General features: G+C 44.5%; 1 protein-coding gene across 1 annotated transcript in view; it reads left to right on the top strand.

Moving 5' to 3' along the window:
- Positions 1–17,161: 17,161 nt before the first annotated feature.
- LOC104987242 (chromosome unknown open reading frame, human C11orf95) overlaps positions 17,162–19,731 on the top strand; it is a gene marked incomplete at its 3' end in the record, with an annotated part of 8,700 nt that continues 6,130 nt past the window's right edge. The window contains 2 exon segments of the mRNA XM_010838084.1: positions 17,162–17,236; positions 17,293–17,377. Coding sequence (XP_010836386.1) covers positions 17,162–17,236; positions 17,293–17,377 — 160 coding nt within the window.

Here is a 19,731-nt window from a genome sequence, read left to right as displayed (position 1 = left end):
TCTCATCCTCTGTCGTCCCCTTCCCCTCCTGCCCCCAATCCCTCCCAGCATCAGAGTCTTTTCCAGTGAGTCAACTCTTCGAATGAGGTGGCCAAAGTACTGGAGTTTCAGCTTCAGTATCATTCCTTCCAAAGAAATCCCAGGGCTGATCTCCTTCAGAATGGACTGGTTGGATCTCCTTGCAGTCCAAGGGACTCTCAAGAGTCTTCTCCAACACCACAGTTTAAAAGCATCAATTCTTAGGCGCTCAGCCTTCTTCACAGTCCAACTCTCACATCCATACATGACCACTGGAAAAACCATAGCCTTGACTAGACGGAACTTTGTTGACAAAATAATGTCTCTGCTTTTGAATATGCTATCTAGGTTGGTCATAACTTTCCTTCCAAGGAGTGTCTTTTAATTTCATGGCTGCAATCACCATCTGCAGTGATTCTGGAGCCCCCAAAAATAAAGTCTGACACTGTTTCCACTGTTTCCCCATCAATTTCCCATAGTGTGTACATGTCCATTAAAAAAATTAAAAAATGAGACATTCAGCTGCATTTGAATTTTAGATAAATAATGAATAAAATGTGAAGATCTATATGTCCCAAGTTTGCATCCTGTACTGGTAACCTCACCTGGGTCACACACCAACCCCACAACGTGGGGGATGAGGTCAGTCACACCCAACCACTTAGTTTGGGTGTGAGAAGCACAATCTCAAAAGAAAAAGTGGAAGTGCTGTTTCCAGAAAGAAGCATGGATGTGAGCTGCACAGATGATAGCTGACCTTGACACTGTGCACACCCAGTTCACTGCCACCCATTAGCCCTGCCCCAGCTCCTTTATGGGCTCCCTCGATTTTAGGAATACAGGCTCTGCCCTCAGCCCTGGGGGATAAATTATGATTACTCTAACCTACCAATGAGATATATATATATATATATATATTTTTTTTTTTTGCCAAATGATTGATGTTAAAGGAAAAACCATTCATTACATTTGTTGATGATCATCAGGTGGACTTTTCCAAGGAGCTACTACAATGAGGGTTTGTATTAGGGGTCAACTTCAAACACAATAAAGAAAAGTAGGGATTTATAGCCAAGGATCAGGGTAGGGGTCAGTGAATGGAAAATTACTAAGTGGAAAACTCAGGGGGTAAGGGCAAGATTCTGGCTAGACCAACCCAACAGATTCTTGTTAAAACTGAACGATGCAGAGATGAACACAGAAGTCCAAAAGTCAGGGCACATCTGAGAAGAGGCTTCAAAGGAGCTTGATTGGAGTTTGTCAAGGAAGACTTTTTGTCACCGATACAGATCTTTCTAGCTCCCTTTGTGTTCAGCGATGGTCAGGCAGCCAGTTCTGGCCCATGAGAGGCAATGGGAAATTTGCTGGGGAGTTTCTGAAGATCTTGCCTTCCAGATAAAAAGACAGAGCCCCTGCACCTCACTTCTTACTTGTAATGCTGGTGTGAGCACATGATATTTGGAGCTAATGTCAGTAATGAGACAACAAACACAGAACTAAAAAACCAGCCCGCAAGAAGGGATGGAGCGGAACAGTGGGAAGAGTCTGGGAAAACTCAGGGAACTCTAATCTCTGGGCTTCTTCTGTAAACAATAGACAGTCTTACAGTTCAGCCTCCGCCTTCTGGTGCTTGCAGACAGAAGCTCCCTAGTTGATCTGCTCCTCGCCGGCCCCCTCCCCGGCCCCAGGCAGCTTTTCTCCTGATGTCCCAGGGCTCAATGAATAATACCAGCAGCTTTCCTTTCCTGCAAACCAAAATTTCAGTGTCATCACTGGAGCATCCCTCTCCTCCCCCTGTCCCTCCCCTGTTTTTGTTCAATATCCTCATGGACTGTGGACTCTGCTTCCTTTTTACATTTCAAGTATGTTGTTGCATTGCTGGCAGCTCCTCAGTTCTCTCCTGGTCCCATTCAAAGGCTTTCTATCTACCTCGTGCCTCTATTCTTTTTCTCCCTGCAATATATTTTCACAGTTGTCTTTTCAAAATATAAATCTGATAATGTCAACCCCTGCCGCACCCTGACCCCCCGCAAATGTTTAAAACCTCCTCTTGTTGCAGCAAGGGGGATCTCTTCCAGGGTCTGAAAGGGGGCTCATTTCTACTGGGAAATGGATTGTCCAAGGAGATACATGTGCTGACCAAGCAAGAGACTTTATTGGGAAGGGGTCCCTGGGCAGAGAGCAGGAGAGTAAGGCAACCCAGGAGAACTGCTCTGCCGCGTGGCTCACAGTCTCAGGTTTTATATTGACAGGATTAGTTTCCGGGTTGGCTCTGGCCAAGTATTCTGACTGAGGGTCCTTCTTGGTGGCAGGCACATTGCTCAGCCAAGATGGATGCCAGTGAGACGGATTCTGGGAGGAGGTAGGACATGTGGAGTCTCCTTTTGACTTTTCCTGGATTCTTCCAGTCGATGGTGGCTTATTAGTTCCTACTAGTTAGGATTCTTTACCAGGACCTCCTGTCGTAAAGTAACTCTTGCAGATGGTTACTATGGTGCCTAGTCTGGGTGGGCAGTTTCAGTCAGTGTATTTCCCCTAACACTCTTGCTTTTAGAAAAAAGACTAAAATCCTTAACAAAGCCTTTAAGACCCTGCATGCTTGACTGTGCCTCAAGCCATACCTCACCCATGCTACTTCCCTCTTATGTGAGTCTGTCCCCTTCTACTACAGAACCTTTGTACATGCTGGGATGCCTAGAATGGTCTTCTCCACCTCCATTCCCCTTACCCACTCCTGCCCTGCCTTCAGATCTCTCCATTACCCTTGCTTTTCAGGTGAGTCTTTTCCTGTCCTCAGAGACCCTCCCATTGCTCTCAACACCTAGGAGATGTCCACAGGTAGTCAGGTATGGATGTGAGAGTTGGACCATAAAGAAAGCTGAGCGCCAAAGAATTGATACTTGGAACTGTGGTATTGGAGAAGACTCTTGAGAGTCCCTTGAACTGCAGGGAGATCCAGTCCATTCTAAAGGAAATCAGTCCTGAACATTCATTGGAAAGACTGATGCTGAAGCTGAAGTTCTAATACCTTGGTCACCTGATGTGAAGAGCTGACTCATTGGAAAAGACCCTGAGGCTGGGAAAGATTGAAGGCGGGAGGAGAAGGGGACGACAGAGGATGAGATGGTTGGATGGCATCACTGACTGGATAGCCATGAGTTTGAGCAAGCTCCGGGAGTTGGTGATGAACAGGGAAGCCTGGTGTGCTGTAGTCCACGGGGTCACAAAGAGTTGGACACAACTGAGCAACTGAACCGATGATGAACTGATTTCTTCCCTGCTTCCTCTGGAATCCCCACCAGGATTCCCTTCAACAATTGAGATCCCTCCCCTCTGGAACAATCCTTCCACCTTGCTTCTGTGAACCCAAGTTTTCAAATCAATGACCTACTAATTCTCCCATAACAGTGAAACAAAAGACAAATTAACATTTCAGTACATTATTTTGACATACGAATAAGAAGGCAATTGAAAGAAGTAAAAGTGTCAGTCCAACTTGAAAAGAGCACAGGACTCACAACTGAGCACACACGTGCACTTGGAGACCATCCCAGATGTGGGAGGTCCTTGAAATGCCTTGCTTACTCAGTCGTGTCCAGCTCTTTTGTGACTCCATGGACTGTAGCGCGCCAGGCTCCCCTGTCCATGGGATTTCCCAGGCAAGAATACTGGAGTGGGTTGCCAGTTCCCTCTCCAGGGGATATTCCAGACACAAGGATCAAACCTACAACTCTCTCCTGAATTGGCAGGCAGATTCTTTACCACTGAGTCACCTGGGAAGCCCTACTGGTAACCTAAAGAATGAGGAAGTTGGAACCAGGAATAGAGAGAGAAATGCACTCCAGGCAGAGGGCGCTGTATATGCACAGCCTCCTCCTTGAGGGGTCCTGGAGTGCTGGTGGTGAGAGACCAGAATAAGGGGTAAGGTGGGCTGTGAAGAATGGGTTCTGATTCTGAGGGCAATGGGAAGCCAGTAGGGGGGCTTTAAGCAAGGGAGATACTGCACCAGATTTGCTTTAGAAAGATCATTGTAATGCTGCGTGGAGAGTGGGTTGTAGGGGACGACACTGGGGAAGGGAGATAGAGGAGGACAGATGATGCTGTTAAATTAATTCAACAAGGAGGCCATTAGACTGAGGGGGCTCTGATGCTTCACCATCTATGGAAAGTGAAAGTGAAGTGAAAGTGAAACTCAGTCATATCCAACTCTTCGTGACCCCATGGACTATACAGTCCATAGAATTCTCCAGGCCAGAATATTGGAGTGGGTAGCCTTTCCCTTCTCCAGGGGATCTTCCCAACCCAGGGATCGAACCCAGGTCTCCCACATTGCAGGAGGCTTTTTTACCAGCTGAGCCACAAGGGAAACCCCCATCATCTACGGAAGCAAAGCCAAATCTAAGCCTGTGAATACATCAAGGTCATGAAAGCAGAACCTGAGGACAAAGAGCCAACTACATTTAAAAGTACAGCCAATCAATACTTTCCTTACTTTGTTTCCAGTTTTTCTGTATAAAAGCTTTTCTTCAGCTCTTATCAGCAAAGCACTTCTAACTGCTTCCAGTTTGGCATGGCCTTATTTGAATATATTTTTGCTCAAATAAATTCCCTAAAAATTTAGTATGCCTCAGCTTATCTTTTAACTGTTCTGGTGTCAGAAGTGGGATCCAAAGCAGATGCCAAATTGCCCCAGGAGCAAGCAACCAGGCAGTTACCCACTGAGCCCACTGGGCTCACTGCTTTTTTGCTACCTCTGGAAGTTGTAGGTAAGTTACTTTCCCATTTGAGCTTTGCAGTTTTTGTGTTTGAAAGAACTCTCTGAATTTATTTGAGGATTTCTTTCTCTGGACTAGGCCTGGGGATCAGCTGACTTAAAAGGAACTGGACTGGGGGAGTCTTCCCTGGTAGTCCAGTGGTTAAGACTCCTTGCTTCCACTGCAGGGGGCACAAGTTTGATCCCTGGTTGGAGAACTAAGATTCTGCATGCCACATGTCATGGACAAAACATAAAAGAAAAAAAAAAGAGAGAGAAAGAAAGAAAATTTTCCTTGAGTCCAAAAAATCTGGGACTTCTCCACCTGCGGTTCTGGCTAACTATATGTATAAAATTATGGGCCCTATATTATCTTATCAGAGACAACCTTGAATTACAGTGGCTACAGCAGGACATTTTTAACATAGATAAGCTTTATCTTTAAAGCTTTACAAGGTGCTCCAGAGAAAAAAGAGTTCCAAATCTCTCCCAAAACAGTGTGGTGCATTCTTTTTCTTACTGGTATTCAGAAGCTTCTTAGAAATGAAAGCAATCAAAATTACCTTTTTAAAAGGTTCTTTACAAGACGCAATTGAAAACTTTAAGCAACAAGTTGGTGGTGAATCTAAAAAGAAGTGCATACTGCCTGACTTGACTCCAACTGTTCCTTCTGGTATCCCTCCCCTCCCTAAATTTCCTGAACCTACTAATCCCTTTACTCAATTGCTTTCTATTTTCTAAATATATTTATTTATTAGGTGGCTTCTCTGGTGGCTTAGTGGTAAAAAAAATCCACCTGCCAGCACAGGAGATGGTCTGGAAGATTCTCGGAGAATGAAATGGCAACCCACTTCAGTATTCTTGCCTGGGAAATCCCACGGACAGCAGAGTCTTGTGGGCTACAGCTCATGGGGTCGCAAAAAGACTCAAACAGAATGTAGAGACTAAACAACATCAGCATTAATACCTTGCAGGGAACCGGTCCAGAATTAGGATACATTTATGCCCAGTAGTCTATACCCTCCTTGGAAGCAAGGGCCGTGTCTATCTTTCTTTTGGGCTTCCCAGGTGGCCCAGTGGTAAAGAATCTGCCTGCCAAACAGGAGATGTGGGCTTGATTTCCGAGTCGGGAAGATCCCCTGGAGGAGGGCATGGCAACCCACTCCAGGATTCTTGGCTGGAGAATTCCATGGACAGAGGAGCAGGGCAGGTTGCAGTTCATGGGGTCGCAAAGAGTGAGACATAACTGAGCGTGCATGCATATATTTATGTGGCTGCACCAGGTCTTGGTTGCGGCACGTGGGATCTCTAGTTGCGGCATGGAGGATCTAGTTCCCTGACCAAGGTTTGAACTCAGGTCCCCCGCATTGGGAGCATGGAGTCTTAACCACTGGACCACCAGGGCAGTCCCTCAGTGGTCTTTTTTTTTTTAATAACTTTATTTAGTTTTGGCTGTGCTGGGTCTTTGCTGCTGCACGGGCTTTTCCCCAGTTGCAGGGGCTGCTCTCTAGTTGCGGTGCGTGGACTTCTCATTGCGGTAGTTTCTCTTGTTGTGGAACACAGGGTCTGGGCCACGCGCACTTCAGTAGTTGCCCGTCTCGGGCTCTAGAGCACAGGCTCAGGTAGTCATGGTGCATGGGGTTAGTTGTTCCAGGTCATGTGGGATCTTTCCAGATCAAGGATCAAACCTGTGTCTCCCGCGTTGGCAGGTGGATTCTTTACTGCTGAGCCACCAGGGACGTCCCCTCAATTACCTTTTAAAGTGAGGCCCTTTGCTAAGCCTGGAATACCAAATGTAACCATCTTTTCTCCTGGTCAAAGGCTGAATCCAGGCCATCATCAAAGTTCTTGAGACCCTCAAGAGAATCCTCAAAATTTTTATGAGAAATTTAGAAGTCTAACTAGAGCCTACCATATGGGGCTCCTGGACCTCTGCCAGTTTATTTAAATGAATCAGGATGTGGCAATGCCCCAAAACGGATGACTGAAGCCAAATGGTAAGATCCTGAGACTGATGATAAAGACCTACATACAAATTGTGGTTTGCCACAGATGGCCCAGAAGGCACTAGAAATACAGCTGAAGACCTACTTGAAAGTATGGATAAGGCATTTCCCAGAGAGACTGACTAGTCTATCAATCTTGCAAACAAACAAGAAAAGAAGGAATCAGTCTCAGATTATAAGACAAAAATTGGAAACCCTGTGTGTGAAACATTCTTTATTAAATGCAGGTTCAGAAAACACTCTTACTTCCTTAACCATTAGGAAGCTCTGGCTGAACCAAGTAGCCTAGTTAAGAGACACGAGCTGCAGGGAAGCTACTTTTCTTGCTGAATTAATAGACCTAGCTAAGCATTTTGAAAAAAACCTTGGAGAAAGATAAAATTCAAAAAGCCAACCAATTTATGGCCCTGAAGTTATAACAGCTCCAAGGGCCAAGGGGACCTCCACAAACACATTTCAAGCCAGAACCTAGAGATCCCCCATTCAGGAATAGTCTGCTCTGAAGTGTCTGCCTTCACTGTAGAGAGCTGGGGCACAGAAAAAAGCAATGCCCCCTGCAGAACCCATTGCTTCACAGACCTCCATTTATTAATCCAGACTGCTTTTCTATTGGGGGAATTCAGAAACTTTGATTACTGAAGTAATAATAAACGCTGATGGGGCTCTGAGGGGTCCTCCTGTAAGTTGCTCCCCAGGATTCTTCTAAATGAGCAAATGGAACCAAAGATAAACCGTGGAGAATACTGCACAGTATTGGGGTTTACCATTGCCACTTCATCGCTATTAAAACTTCCTTTCATAAAACAGCAACTCCCTTGGAGTAAAGAGCATATTTCCATATTGGGGGTTTCTAACCAAGTGCAAAGGGTATTTGTGTCTAACCTAAACTGAACCAGATGACATTTTTGGGAAACCATACTTTCCTTCTGAGTGACATGGCTCCCATAAGCCTGTTAGGATGAGGTTTGCTTTCTAAAAAGGAAGAGTTATATAAAATTTAACTCAGAAGGTAAAACGATCTTAGAATTTTCTGATCCCCCTGAACCTGAGGGGTCCTACTCTCTGCAAGCGGGCACTGATGCAACTGAGACTCTAAAAGTATGAAAACCCTTAACTCTCAGAAGTGCCTGAATGCCTGTATGCGTCTTCCTCAAGTGACACAGGCAAAATTAAGAGCACTGAATCAATAAAAAATCCAAAGAGAACATTCCAAACTCCTGCCTAAATTGCCTCACTATCCTAAAACCAGAAGCTATCCTAGGGCTCTCACCAAATACGGACTTAATTAAGGAAGAGCTTACCATTCCATGCAGTAGTCTCTGTAACACTCTGATCTTGCTCATCAGAAAACCAAATGGCTGAGGCTGGAGATCTGTCCAGGGTCTGCATGCAATTAGTAAAATTATGATGCCAAGTTTCCATTTCAAATCCCAAGACCTTGTTATCTAATGTACCTACAAGCTCAAAACGGTTCACAGCAGTGGATCTTAGCTCTGCTTTCTTTAGTATTCCAGTTGACAAGGATAATCGATATTTATTTGTCTTCACTTAGGAAAATCCAACACCATACCTGGACTGTAATGCCACAAAGACTCACTGGAGCCCCATCTTATTTTTCACAGGTTTTATATCAAGACTTGGCAATCTTTCAGTTCCTAAGAAATCTACACTCATTTACTATGTAGGTAACTTATTGCTATGTTCCACTACAAAGGAGAACTCAGAAATAGACTTGATTTATCTATTACAATAATTAGCTGGTAAAGGCCCTAAGACCTCAAGGAAAATCTCCGATTCTCAAAGGAAGTGGTCTACTACGTAGAAGACAATTGGAGTGCAGAAGGCATTTCTTTTTCACCTGAAAAAAGAGAGACTATCCACAACTTGCCCAGACCAATGACCAAACAACAAATAAGAGTTTCCTAGGATTTGCAGGATATTGTAGATATTGGGTTCCAAATTTTTCTCTGATCACCAAGTCCCTTGTATGAGCTTGCAAGGATCTCAGTGCCAGAGCTTAACACTGGGAAGATAATCATGAGCAAGTTCATTGCCAACTAAAATTAGCCCTGCAATGAACTCCAGCCCTAGGGCCCCCAAACCTTTCATCTTATTTGTCCACAAGGATCCAGAAACTCTAGCACAAGAACATGGAGGAAAACAGAGCTATTGCTTCCTGTAACTTACAGTTAGACTCAGTAGCCAGAGCATATTCAAATTGTTTGAAAGCAGCAGCCATAGCAGCTAAATTAGTGGAAGACTTAGGTGAATTGGTATTAGCATATGACTTATGCTTTCAAGTACCTCATGCTGTTCAGTCTATTAAACTCCCATTAGACTCAACAGTTTTCAGCAAGCAGACTCACATGAGACCCCTCTCCTTTCACTTTCTAAGCATCTTGAGCACCACAACTTTCTCAGCTGTGCCGCCCTTGCAGATGATGGTACAGATCATCGTAACTTAGAGACACAGCGGTATGGTTATTGACCCCTTGCATTGACATACAGGATACATCATTAAAAAACCAAGATTCGATACTTGTCGTTGGGTCCTATGCTAGGACTGCAGAGGGGAAAAATCAAGCAGGATATGCCATGACAGCTCAATAGGACTTATGGCAAAGGGGAAGCCTTTCCCAATTTAACTCTGTTCAACCAGCAGAACTATACGCTCTCACTCGGAGTTGTCAATTATCCAAAGGAAAATCAGTAAACCTTTATACCAACAGCAAATATGCCTTTGGGGTGGAGTATGACTGGTTTATTATGGAAACAGGTTCCTCGCTACGAGTGGAAGGCTGATGAAAAATGCGCCCCTTATAAATGAAACTGCTCTCCGTCATGCTATTGTGTAACTGAATTATAATTATTAAAACTGAAGCTCATACTAGAAAGACAGAACATGATTATCAGGCAAATGCTGTGGCAGACTTCCATGCTAAATCAGCCAGCGCTAAGACTGTACCAAGACACAACCTGAATGAACTCTGTAATATCGATTTAACCAAATTATTTATGATAATTTATATAAAAGACAAAATCAGGCATCTGGGCTGCAGCAACAATCTTGGGACCGACCAGGGTGCAAATTTGACATTATACAAGAATTTATTGAGGGCCTGGACAGTTCTTCATTCTTCCTGAATCCTTGAAAATGCCATTACTAAAAGCCCTACATTCTGCATCTCATCATGGCACAGATAAAACTATCTGAATTATGAAAAAGAATTGGTGGAATGACTACTCCAAGGTTACAAATCTGGTTCACCACCGATGTCTGATTTGTCAAATCCATAATCCTGGCAAGACTATTAAGGTATTAGATGGGGCATGAGAAGGAAATGGCAACCCACTCCAGTACTCTTGTCTGGAAAATCCCATGGATGGAGAAGCCTGGTAGGCTACAGTCCATGGGGTCGTGAAGAGTCAGACACGACTGAGAGAGACACTTCCTATCATCTACTGAGCAGGCCATTTGAACACTTACAAATGGATTTAATTCAATTGCCTCTCTCAATGAGTCATCAATTGTTGTTCAGTCCCTAAGTCACGTCCGACTCTTTGTGACCCCATGGATTTAGCATGCTAGGCTCCTCTGTCCTTCACTATTTCCTGGAGTTTGCTCACATTTGTGTCCATTGAGTTGATGATGCTGTCTAACCCTCTCCTCTGCCATCCCCTTCTCCTTTTGACTTCAATATTTCCCAGCATCAGAATCTTTGCCAATGAGTTGGCTCTTCACATCAGGTGGCCAAAGTACTGGAGCTTCAGCTTTAGCATCAGTCCTTCCAGTGAATATTTAGGACTGACTTCCTTTAGGATTGATTGGTTTGATCTTCCTGCAGTCCAGGGGACTCTCAAGAGTCTTCTCCAGCGCAATTCAAAAGCATCAGTTCTTTGGCACTCTGTCTTCTTTACGGTCCTGCTCTCACATTCATTGCCTGACTACTGGAAAGATCATAGCTTTGACTATATGGACGGTTATCAATATGTTCTTGTAATTGCTTGTATGTTCTCAGGATGGATTGAAGCCTTCCTATGCAGAAAGGCTGATGCCATTACTGTAGCTGAGAAACTTTTAGAAAATATATTTCCTTCATGGGGCTTCCCCAGAGAAATTTCCAATGAGAGGGGAACTCATTTCGTCAGACAAATAATTAAACAAATAAAGCACTGCTGACTCAAAGGCATTATCATTGTCCTCAGTGACCTGGTGAAGTTGAACAAATAAATGGCATCTTAAGACTAAAGCTAGCTAGGGCTTTGCTGGTGGTCCAGTGGTTGAGAATTTGCTGTGCAATGCAGGGGACAAGGATTCAATCCCTAGTCAGGGAACTAAGATCCCACATGCTGGGAAGCAATCAAACCCCTCAGCCACAACTAGAGAGTCTGGGTGCTGTAAAAAAAAGATCCCATGTGCTGCAACCAAGCCCCAACACAGCTAAATACATAAAATAAATATTAAAAAAATACTAAATCTAGCTAAATTAACGGAATCAATTGGACAGCCCTTCCCTAGAATTCCAGTATTGGAGATAAAGACCTTGATCTGTGATCTTGGGAGAGCTGTCTACCACCTCAAGATGTCACTTGCCTCTGGGGAGGAATCTTCTGGGCATGGCGATTAGATCAACACCTATGGGAAAGGATAAAGGAATGCATTATGAAATAGTAATGGGAAGATACCCTTGATGATAGAATCACATCTGTCTCCTGGACTCAAATTCTGATATGATTCAGTATTGTAAAGCTTTAATGCAAATTTCCACCTGGTAAAAGAAGCTTTCCATGACTTTTCTACAGACGGTTGAGGCTTCTACATTTTAGAACCTGGAGGGTGGGTATTCTGGAAACATCTAAGAAAGACTGACCTTGAACCTCATTAGAAGAGATCATCCTTAGTAGTCAAACTTCAGGGACTCCAAACCTAGGTCCACATCTCCCAGTTGTAAGGTGGTCCTCCAGAGTCTTGGAACTACATCCTAGCCAGAGATGTAAAGCTAAAATTGACCAGGGAGATCCCTCCCCAGAAGCAAATGACATCTTGAGATAAACAGCTCTCTCTAGATTACAGATCAAAATCCATATCTCCAATATGCAGTCTTTATCTCTTTTGCCTATTTGCTGTCTGCTTTCTATTAATGCATGGGAAGATAACACTATAATTAGGATTTCACCAACAATAGCTACTGTAGGAAACTGAACTAACTGCTGGATTTTTCATGTTAAACCAAAATCAGCCCATGAAGGGAGAGATGCCTCAGTTTACCCTATAAGTAATTTCACTGGAATCCCAAATGCCACTGTGTACCTAACTTGTTCCACAGGTCTTTTTTATAAAGTTAAAATACTAATTCCACATATTCGTGTTTCTTGCCTCAATTTAACCCAATCCTGGGATGGAAAATGAGATTCACTAAATATATACATAAAAGACACTGTAAAGCAGCCAATGTAAACCAAATCATTTATAAGTCTGCTGACAGGCCTATACATTTAGGTGGTCTTTTACTATGTTGGGTCTTGGTAAAATGATGCTAACCAACCAATGGGTCCACAAATGATCATACTTATGAAGCAGTCCTAGGTATTCTTCCTGGCTTTGTATGCAGAAGTTTTGGTATTAGCCCTCATGCTTGAGCAGCTCATTGTCTTGACAGCTGGAGAACGAAACGGCACCATGCTCTTGCTGCATTTACTGTTTCATTATCCCTTTTTAATACCTTAGAAACTCAACAGTGGCCCACTCCCTTGAACTTATACTATAGACGGAAAAGAAGTTTGTCAGCAGATGTTAATATCTTCAGATGGGGATCATTTGGACAGTCCCTTCTTCCACGGCTCAGAGTTAGTACAAACAAACATGTGATTAGAAGTTTATCTTTAACTCTGGCTGTGATAGCTGAGCCTACCACCGCGAAGGCCTTGGCTGCACAACAAAAGTACCTGGGCTCTCTAGCTAAGGTGATTTCAGATAGTAAGAACTGCTTTAGATTATCTGTTGACTGAACAAAGGGTCTGCGCCATAGCTAATACCTCCAGCTGTACCTGAGTTAACACCTCTGGTATTGTAAAAACTCAAATACAAGAAATTAACAAACAAGCTATTTGGTTAGAATGGATTGGTACCACATCAGGTACATTCTTTGATTTATTTGATACTGGGTTCATGGGGCCCTGGGTAAGAAGTATACTTCGGTCTTTTGGTATTATCCCCTAGTAGTCATCATTATTTGTAGAAGGGAATGGCAATCCACTCCAGTATTCTTGCCTGGAGAATTCCATGGACAGAGGAACCTTGCAGGCTACAGTCCATGGGGTCGCAGAGAGTTGGACACGACTGGGCGATGAACACATATACACACACACACAGAGTCATCATTAGTCTCCCTGGTGGGCTATGTTGTGTCAAAGATCTCAAATGCATATTTGCAACCAACAGCAGCAAATCAGATGGTCTCACTGAGCTTGGAGAAACAGAAACAAGATATACAATGGGATAAACAGCAAAAGCAATTCACCTATGGATCTGACATCATTAACTGATAAGAGCAATTTAACTCTCATAGTGACTGAGATTGGAGCTAACAGCAAACTCTTGTTCATCCTCTGAATGGCCAAAAGGGGGAATTGTTAAATTAAACAAAGGGGCCATTGGATTGAGGTGGCTCCAATGTCTCAGCACCTATGTAAGCAAACCAAAATGTAAACCTGTAAATACCTCAAGGTTATGTAAACAAAACCTAACAACCAATCATTAATAGCCAACCAGCATTTCAACTAGAGTCAATCAATAATTTCTTTACTTTGCTCTCACCTTTTCTCTATAAAAGTTTTTCCCCAGCTCCCATCTATGGAGTGCTTCTAACCACTTCCACTTGATGATGACCAATTCAAATGGATTTTTGCTCAAATAAATTTCTAAAATTTTAATATGCCTCAGTATCTTTTAACAGTGGACTGTGCAATGGGTTTGGTCAGTAGGGAAGAGAAGCTTAGGAGTTAGAATCTAAAAGCATTTGTGTGATCGAATGTTGGGGACAACTGACATTCCCCAACATTATAGAACCCGTAGGACCTCTCCCCCTCAAATGTGAATGTCCCAGTAGTTCAAGTGGCAGCTTCTAGGTATCCCTGCACTGCCGTCAGCTTTGCACACTTGGTGAGTCCTCAATTATAGAGAAAATGTCATTGGAGGGCTGCTGTTTCATAGAACTTCTTGAAGGCCACATACCAGTAATAGCAATTGGGTATATACTACAGAAGTAAGTGGAGAGATAGACAGAAAAGTGTCTCTTGCCCTAAGAGTTGGCTGATATAACCTAATGAAATACAATGACTTTTTTAGTGAACAGTTAAGGAGAAGAAAGAAAACAGATAAATAGACAAGAGGAAGCATGCCCAATGGGCAGAGAGTGCTGAGTGCCCAAGGGGGCAGAGCTGCCCACCTGCCCACAAGTCAGCCCCAGCAGCCTCCCCGAAGCTCCAGCTCCTCCTACTCTTCCCATTTGTCTCATGATAATATTTTATTGAATAACTTAATCCTCTGTGTCTTACTTTTATTACTTTTATACACATAGCTCGCCCTCATTCTTTTTTACTGCCACATAATATTTATAGTATGAACATTCTCTGGCTTATTTAGCTCTTTCCTTACTAAAGGACAGTTAGGTAATTCCTGAGTTGTCATCACCTGCCATGCTGCAGGATGAATAAAGGGAACACCCTTTATTCATGATTCCGGTACATGTACGTTTCTCTAGTATCACAACTGCTGGATGTGAGAATATGGGCATTTTGCAAATAAATTTTTACAAAATTTTGGAACAATTTTAGATTTACAGAAAAGTTGTAAGAGTATTGACAGTCCCCATATATCCTTCACCCAGTTTCCTCTAATGTTATTATCTTACATTATCATGGTACATGGGTCAAGACTAAGAAACCCGACATTTGCATATTACTGTGAACTAAACTCCAGCCTTTAGTTGGATTTCTTTCTTTTTGTAAAGTATTTATTTATGTGGCTGCACCAGGTCTTAGCTGTAGCACTCAGGATCTTTTTAGTTGTGGCACGCAGGCTCTTCAGTTGGGGCAAACTCTTAGCTGCGGCATGTGGGATCTAGTCCCCTGACCAGGGATGGAACCTGGGTCCTCTGCATTGGGAGTGTGGAGTCTTAGCCACTGGGCCACCAGGGAGGTCCCTATTTAGATTCCGTTAGTTGTATTATCTTCTCAGGCTGCCATAATAGAATATCATAGATTTTGGTGACTTAAGCAACATACATTTATTTTCTCACAGTTCTGAAGGCTGGAAGTCTGAGATCAGGGTGCCTCCAGGGTTGGTGTTTGGTGAGGTCTCTCTCCTTGGCTTGCAGACGGCCACCTTCTCACTGTGTCCTCACATGGCTTTTCTTCTGTGCACATCTGCATGGGAAGAGTGAGCGAGCGCTTTGGTGTCTCTTCCTTAGAGGGCACTAGTGCTATGGGATTAGGACTCCATCCTTCTGACCTCATTTAACTTTAATTACCTCTCTCAAGGTTGTATCCACACACAGTCCCATTGGAGGTTAGGTCTTCAACATATGAATTTAGGAGGGGACACAATTCAGTCTATAGCACTGGCTTTTCCACTGATGTCCTTTATCTGTTCCAGCATCCAATCCAGGATACCACATTGCCTTTGGGAGTATGCGCATTTTTAGATTTATTAATAAATCAATTTGGCCAAATTGCTTTCCAAAGTGGCCCTATGAGCTGCCACATTCTCAGCTGGGTGTCCCCCTTTCTTCATACGCTTCCCATTTCTGATAGTATCAAACTTTAAAATATTTGCCAATCAGATAGGTGGCTAATAGTATCTTGCTGTTTATTTATTTATTTTTTTGCTACACTGCGGAGTACGTGGAACTTCCACAACCAAGGATCAAACCTGTGCCCCCTGCAGGTGGAGGTGCGGATTCTCAATTATTGGACTGCCAGGGAAGTCCTCTTACTGTTTAATCAGAAATTCCCTGAACGCAAGTAAAGTCAAGCTACTCTTACCTGGACACCTGTCATTCCTCGACTGTGAATTACCTATTCTTAACCTTTGACCTTTTTTTTTTCTTTAAACTGTATGATGAGTTTTTCTTACTGAATTGTAAGAAAATTGTACTTTTGTGAGGGGAGGGGCTATGTCTTATAGTCACTGCTGGCACATAATAGGTGCTTTTTGTTCTAAGAACCAGAAAATACTTTGAGGAAATGAAAAATGTGTCCCAGGAAACCCAAGTAGGAGAGTAACGAGGCTTCTTCAGGGTTTGGAAATGGGAAGGGTACATGGCCTCTTCTCCCCTTTCCACAGTGTAGGTCTCCTCACTCTGTTCCTCACAGTGCGAGAGGGCTGATCCTGATCGATATACCCTCCGACATCATTCAGCTGCCTGGAAATCCTGAAAAGTGTTAGGAGAGAGAATCTGATTGGCCTTGCATGGGTCAGGGTGACATTCCTAATGGACTGCTACTTCTAGACTCTTAAGCTAGAACGTGTGGAGGAAAGATGGTTGCTGGGAGCTCCCACTCTGGGTGGGGAGGGGTGAGCTGTGCAGATAGCCAAAGGAGAGCCAGGTCCAGCTGGACTGTGATGGATAGAACAGGAGACATGACCCCTGCATGTGCCTTTCCCCTCAAATGTACCTCATCCTTGTTTTGCTAGTAGCTGGAATGACAATGTATCCTCAACATGAGTGACTAGACAGCTGTCATTTCTGTTGTTCAGCATCCCTTCTTTTGTTAACTTCATATGGTTTTTCTTTACAACATCTGCCCATCTCAGTCCACATGCTGATTCCTCTGGGAATGGGTGTCTGATCTCAGGCATAGGGGAATGGCACATCCTGTGTGCCACAGTGATTGGTTGAGGGATAAGCATGTGACTAAGCATGTGATCCAGATCAGGCCAATGAGAGTTAGACCTTGGATTTTGTTCACACTGCTGGAGAAAGGAAGATCTGTTTCTTTTCTGAGGGTCTTGGCGTGGTGAAGTCATACATTTGGAGCTGCTAGGGGCCATCGTTTGAAAGACCTGTCTGAAAGGGAACCAATAAAGGGGGAAGCAGGGTAAAAGCAAAGAGACACAGACAAACACTGAGATCATGGTTACACTGCTGAGCCTTGGGTCAAGTCACATCTGAAGATACCTCTTCTGTAGTTGTCAGTCCCATTAACAAATACACGCTTCCCCTCCTTAAAAAAAATACTGATCCAATTTGTGTTTTCCATCATTTACCCCCTCAAGGTGTGCTGACTTATACTGAGACAGAATTAATGAAACAGGTAGCATTTCACATCCCCCTCTGGGATGTGAAAAGGATCCCCCCCTGTGTGCGGTGAAGACGGCACCATGATGTGCTGGGACCCTGCTCAAATCTTTGGCTTCTTCTCCATCAGCCCTGCAGCTGCTGCCTTTCTGTGGCTCGTGTGGATGGCTCCAGCTGTGCCCAACCTCTCTCTTCACTCCCTCCTCCCTTGTAGTCTCAGGGCTGCCTCCTGACTGCCCAGTGCCCTGGCTCCAGGCACTTTCCAAACCTTGGGGACAAACTCAAGGGCTTGCAGCAAGGCACCCCAGGCTCTTGTCCCCTCTCTTTCCATTTCTTCTTCTGCCTTGTGAAACTCCTTCACCCTAGATCTTCCTTGCCTGTGTTTCTCATCCTGGCAACACCTCCTGGTCTTTCAAGACTTGGCTCAAGCCATACCTTGCCTAAAATTCTTCCCTAGTTGGTTGGGGACCTCTTCCTTGGCACTTGTCACCCTGTTATTGTGTCAAGGCTGGCTAGCCTTTGGGCACTGGGAACACAGTGCCCAGAGTCCTCAATAATCTTAGAGGTCGTGAGAATGGTTTAACTTATTTAAAGGTCAGAAGAAAAAAAGCACTTTAAGGGTCAAAGAAAATGTTATTTTTTCTCACATCAGAAAAAAAAAAATTGTTGGGCCCATAAAAATCCATTAAATCATTTAAAAATGATTTAAATTTTCTTTAGAAGATTTTCCCACGGAGGCAAAGGCTTCCCAGGTGGTGCTAATGGTAAAGAAATCTGCCTGCCAGGGCAGAAGACACAAGAGATGCAGGTTCAATCTCTGGGTCAGGAAGATCCCCTGGAGATGGAAATGGCAAACCACTCGTTTTTTTTGCCTGGAAAATTCCATGCACAGAGGAGCCTGGTGGGTTGTAGTCCATGGGGTTGCAAAGAATTAGATATGACTGAACACACACACACACTCGGAGACAAAAGTTCCTAGGACCCAACAAGAGTCATAACATGATCTGGATTGCGTGGTTTTCCCAGAGTAGACCCAGTAGACTGAGAGCTCCTAGGAAGTGGGGAACAGAACGTTCCAGGGCTGTGTTATGTAATTTTAAAACCTCTGTATCCCTAGTCCAGTACTTGGTACTCAGGACAGGCTCAGTCAATGCTTTCTGAATAAGTGGATAAGCAAATGAACGAATAGCCTTGAGTGAGACTCTAGATTCTGAGCCTCTGTTTCTTCATCTGCAAAGCAAAGCTTCTTCGTGGATGGCTGTGAGGATTAAATGTGGGTGGAAGATGGCTTGGAACCATGGACTTGGAGCTGGTCCTGAAGCTATGCTCACAAATGGGAGCAAGGAGAGGAGCCAGAGGTTGTTAAAAATGCCTCCAGGTGGTGTCCATACCTTTTTGTTGGTAACAAATAAGATTATCCTATTTATAGTGAGAAAAAGAACCAGAAGGACATTTACCAAAAGCGTCTCACAGAGGTCAGCCCTGAGCATGGGTTATCTTCGTAAATTTTTTTTTTTAAAAAAACATGCTTGGAGGACTTCCCTCCTGGTCCAGTGGCTAAGACTCTGTGCCCCCAATGCAAGGAGCGGGGGTTCGATCCCTGGTCGGGGAACTAGATCCCACTTGCTGCAACTAAGATCTGGCGAAAAAATATAAAATGAAAACCATACTTAGGAACAGGTGAAGGCCAGGTCTGTGTCTTATTTCACCTTTGTGTCCCTGGCCTGGCAGAGTTGAAGAACGCATGAATGAGGGAATCTTCCATCACATGGCCCCATCTGGCACTACATTAGCATCAGGGTCCCTGCCCTCGAGTAAGTCAGGGAGCGTAGGAAGGCCAGCAGTGGACAGAATAGCCCTGCAGGAGGGAGACCGTGTTCACCCAAGGAGATGTCTCTCGCAGGTCATCATGGGGACTGAGGAAGAGATGGGACATCTCCTGTGGTGACAGCCACCTTTTAGATACTACAGAAATTTTAGTTCCCAGCCCCTCTTCATATTCAGGAGACGGGCTTCCTGTGCTGAAAGTACTTTAGAATTTCCCATGGCTCCCCAAGGGGACTGTTTCCTTTTCATAAGCCGTGGGTGTTTCGTCAGTATCAGACTTGTGGGTCTTGCTCCCTGCTGTCTGCTCATCGCCTAGGGGCATGCTGGCACACAGTAGGTGTGGAGTGAGCAAAGGAATGTGTGTCAAGCGTGACTTTAACGGATTGCTGGGCACGTCCCCAAAGAAGAGAATAAAACCCATCTCGAGATAATAAGACCCTGCACGGCCTCCCGCACCCTGTAATTTGGATCTCTAGGAATCGCCTTTGTTGTGGGCGACCAACCACAGGCAAAGAAAGCACCTGCTCCTCCAGCCGGTCCTCGAGGAAGGACCCCGGGCTGCCGAGCCCCTGGCTGCTTCTCCGGGCCCCTTTCCTTTGCTTCCCGGGACCTGGGGGCTCCGAGGCATCCCGGGGCTCGCAGGCAGGGTCAGCCCCAGTGCTTCCCAGCCGTGGTGGGGCGCGTCCTCAGGTGCCGACACCTCGCTCGGGGTCAGCGTTCTTTGCCTCCTCGTGCCGGCCAGAGGGCCCAGGGCCGCGTCTGCCACCCCCAGGCCTGCGAGGGTAGGAGCCAGAGACAACCGCGGCGCACCCCCTCTTCCCGGCTT

This window comes from Bison bison, unplaced genomic scaffold, assembly GCF_000754665.1.
Source record: "Bison bison bison isolate TAMUID 2011002044 unplaced genomic scaffold, Bison_UMD1.0 scf7180017864089, whole genome shotgun sequence".
Taxonomy (NCBI): domain Eukaryota; kingdom Metazoa; phylum Chordata; class Mammalia; order Artiodactyla; family Bovidae; genus Bison; species Bison bison.
This window is presented reverse-complemented; position numbering and strand designations above follow the sequence as displayed.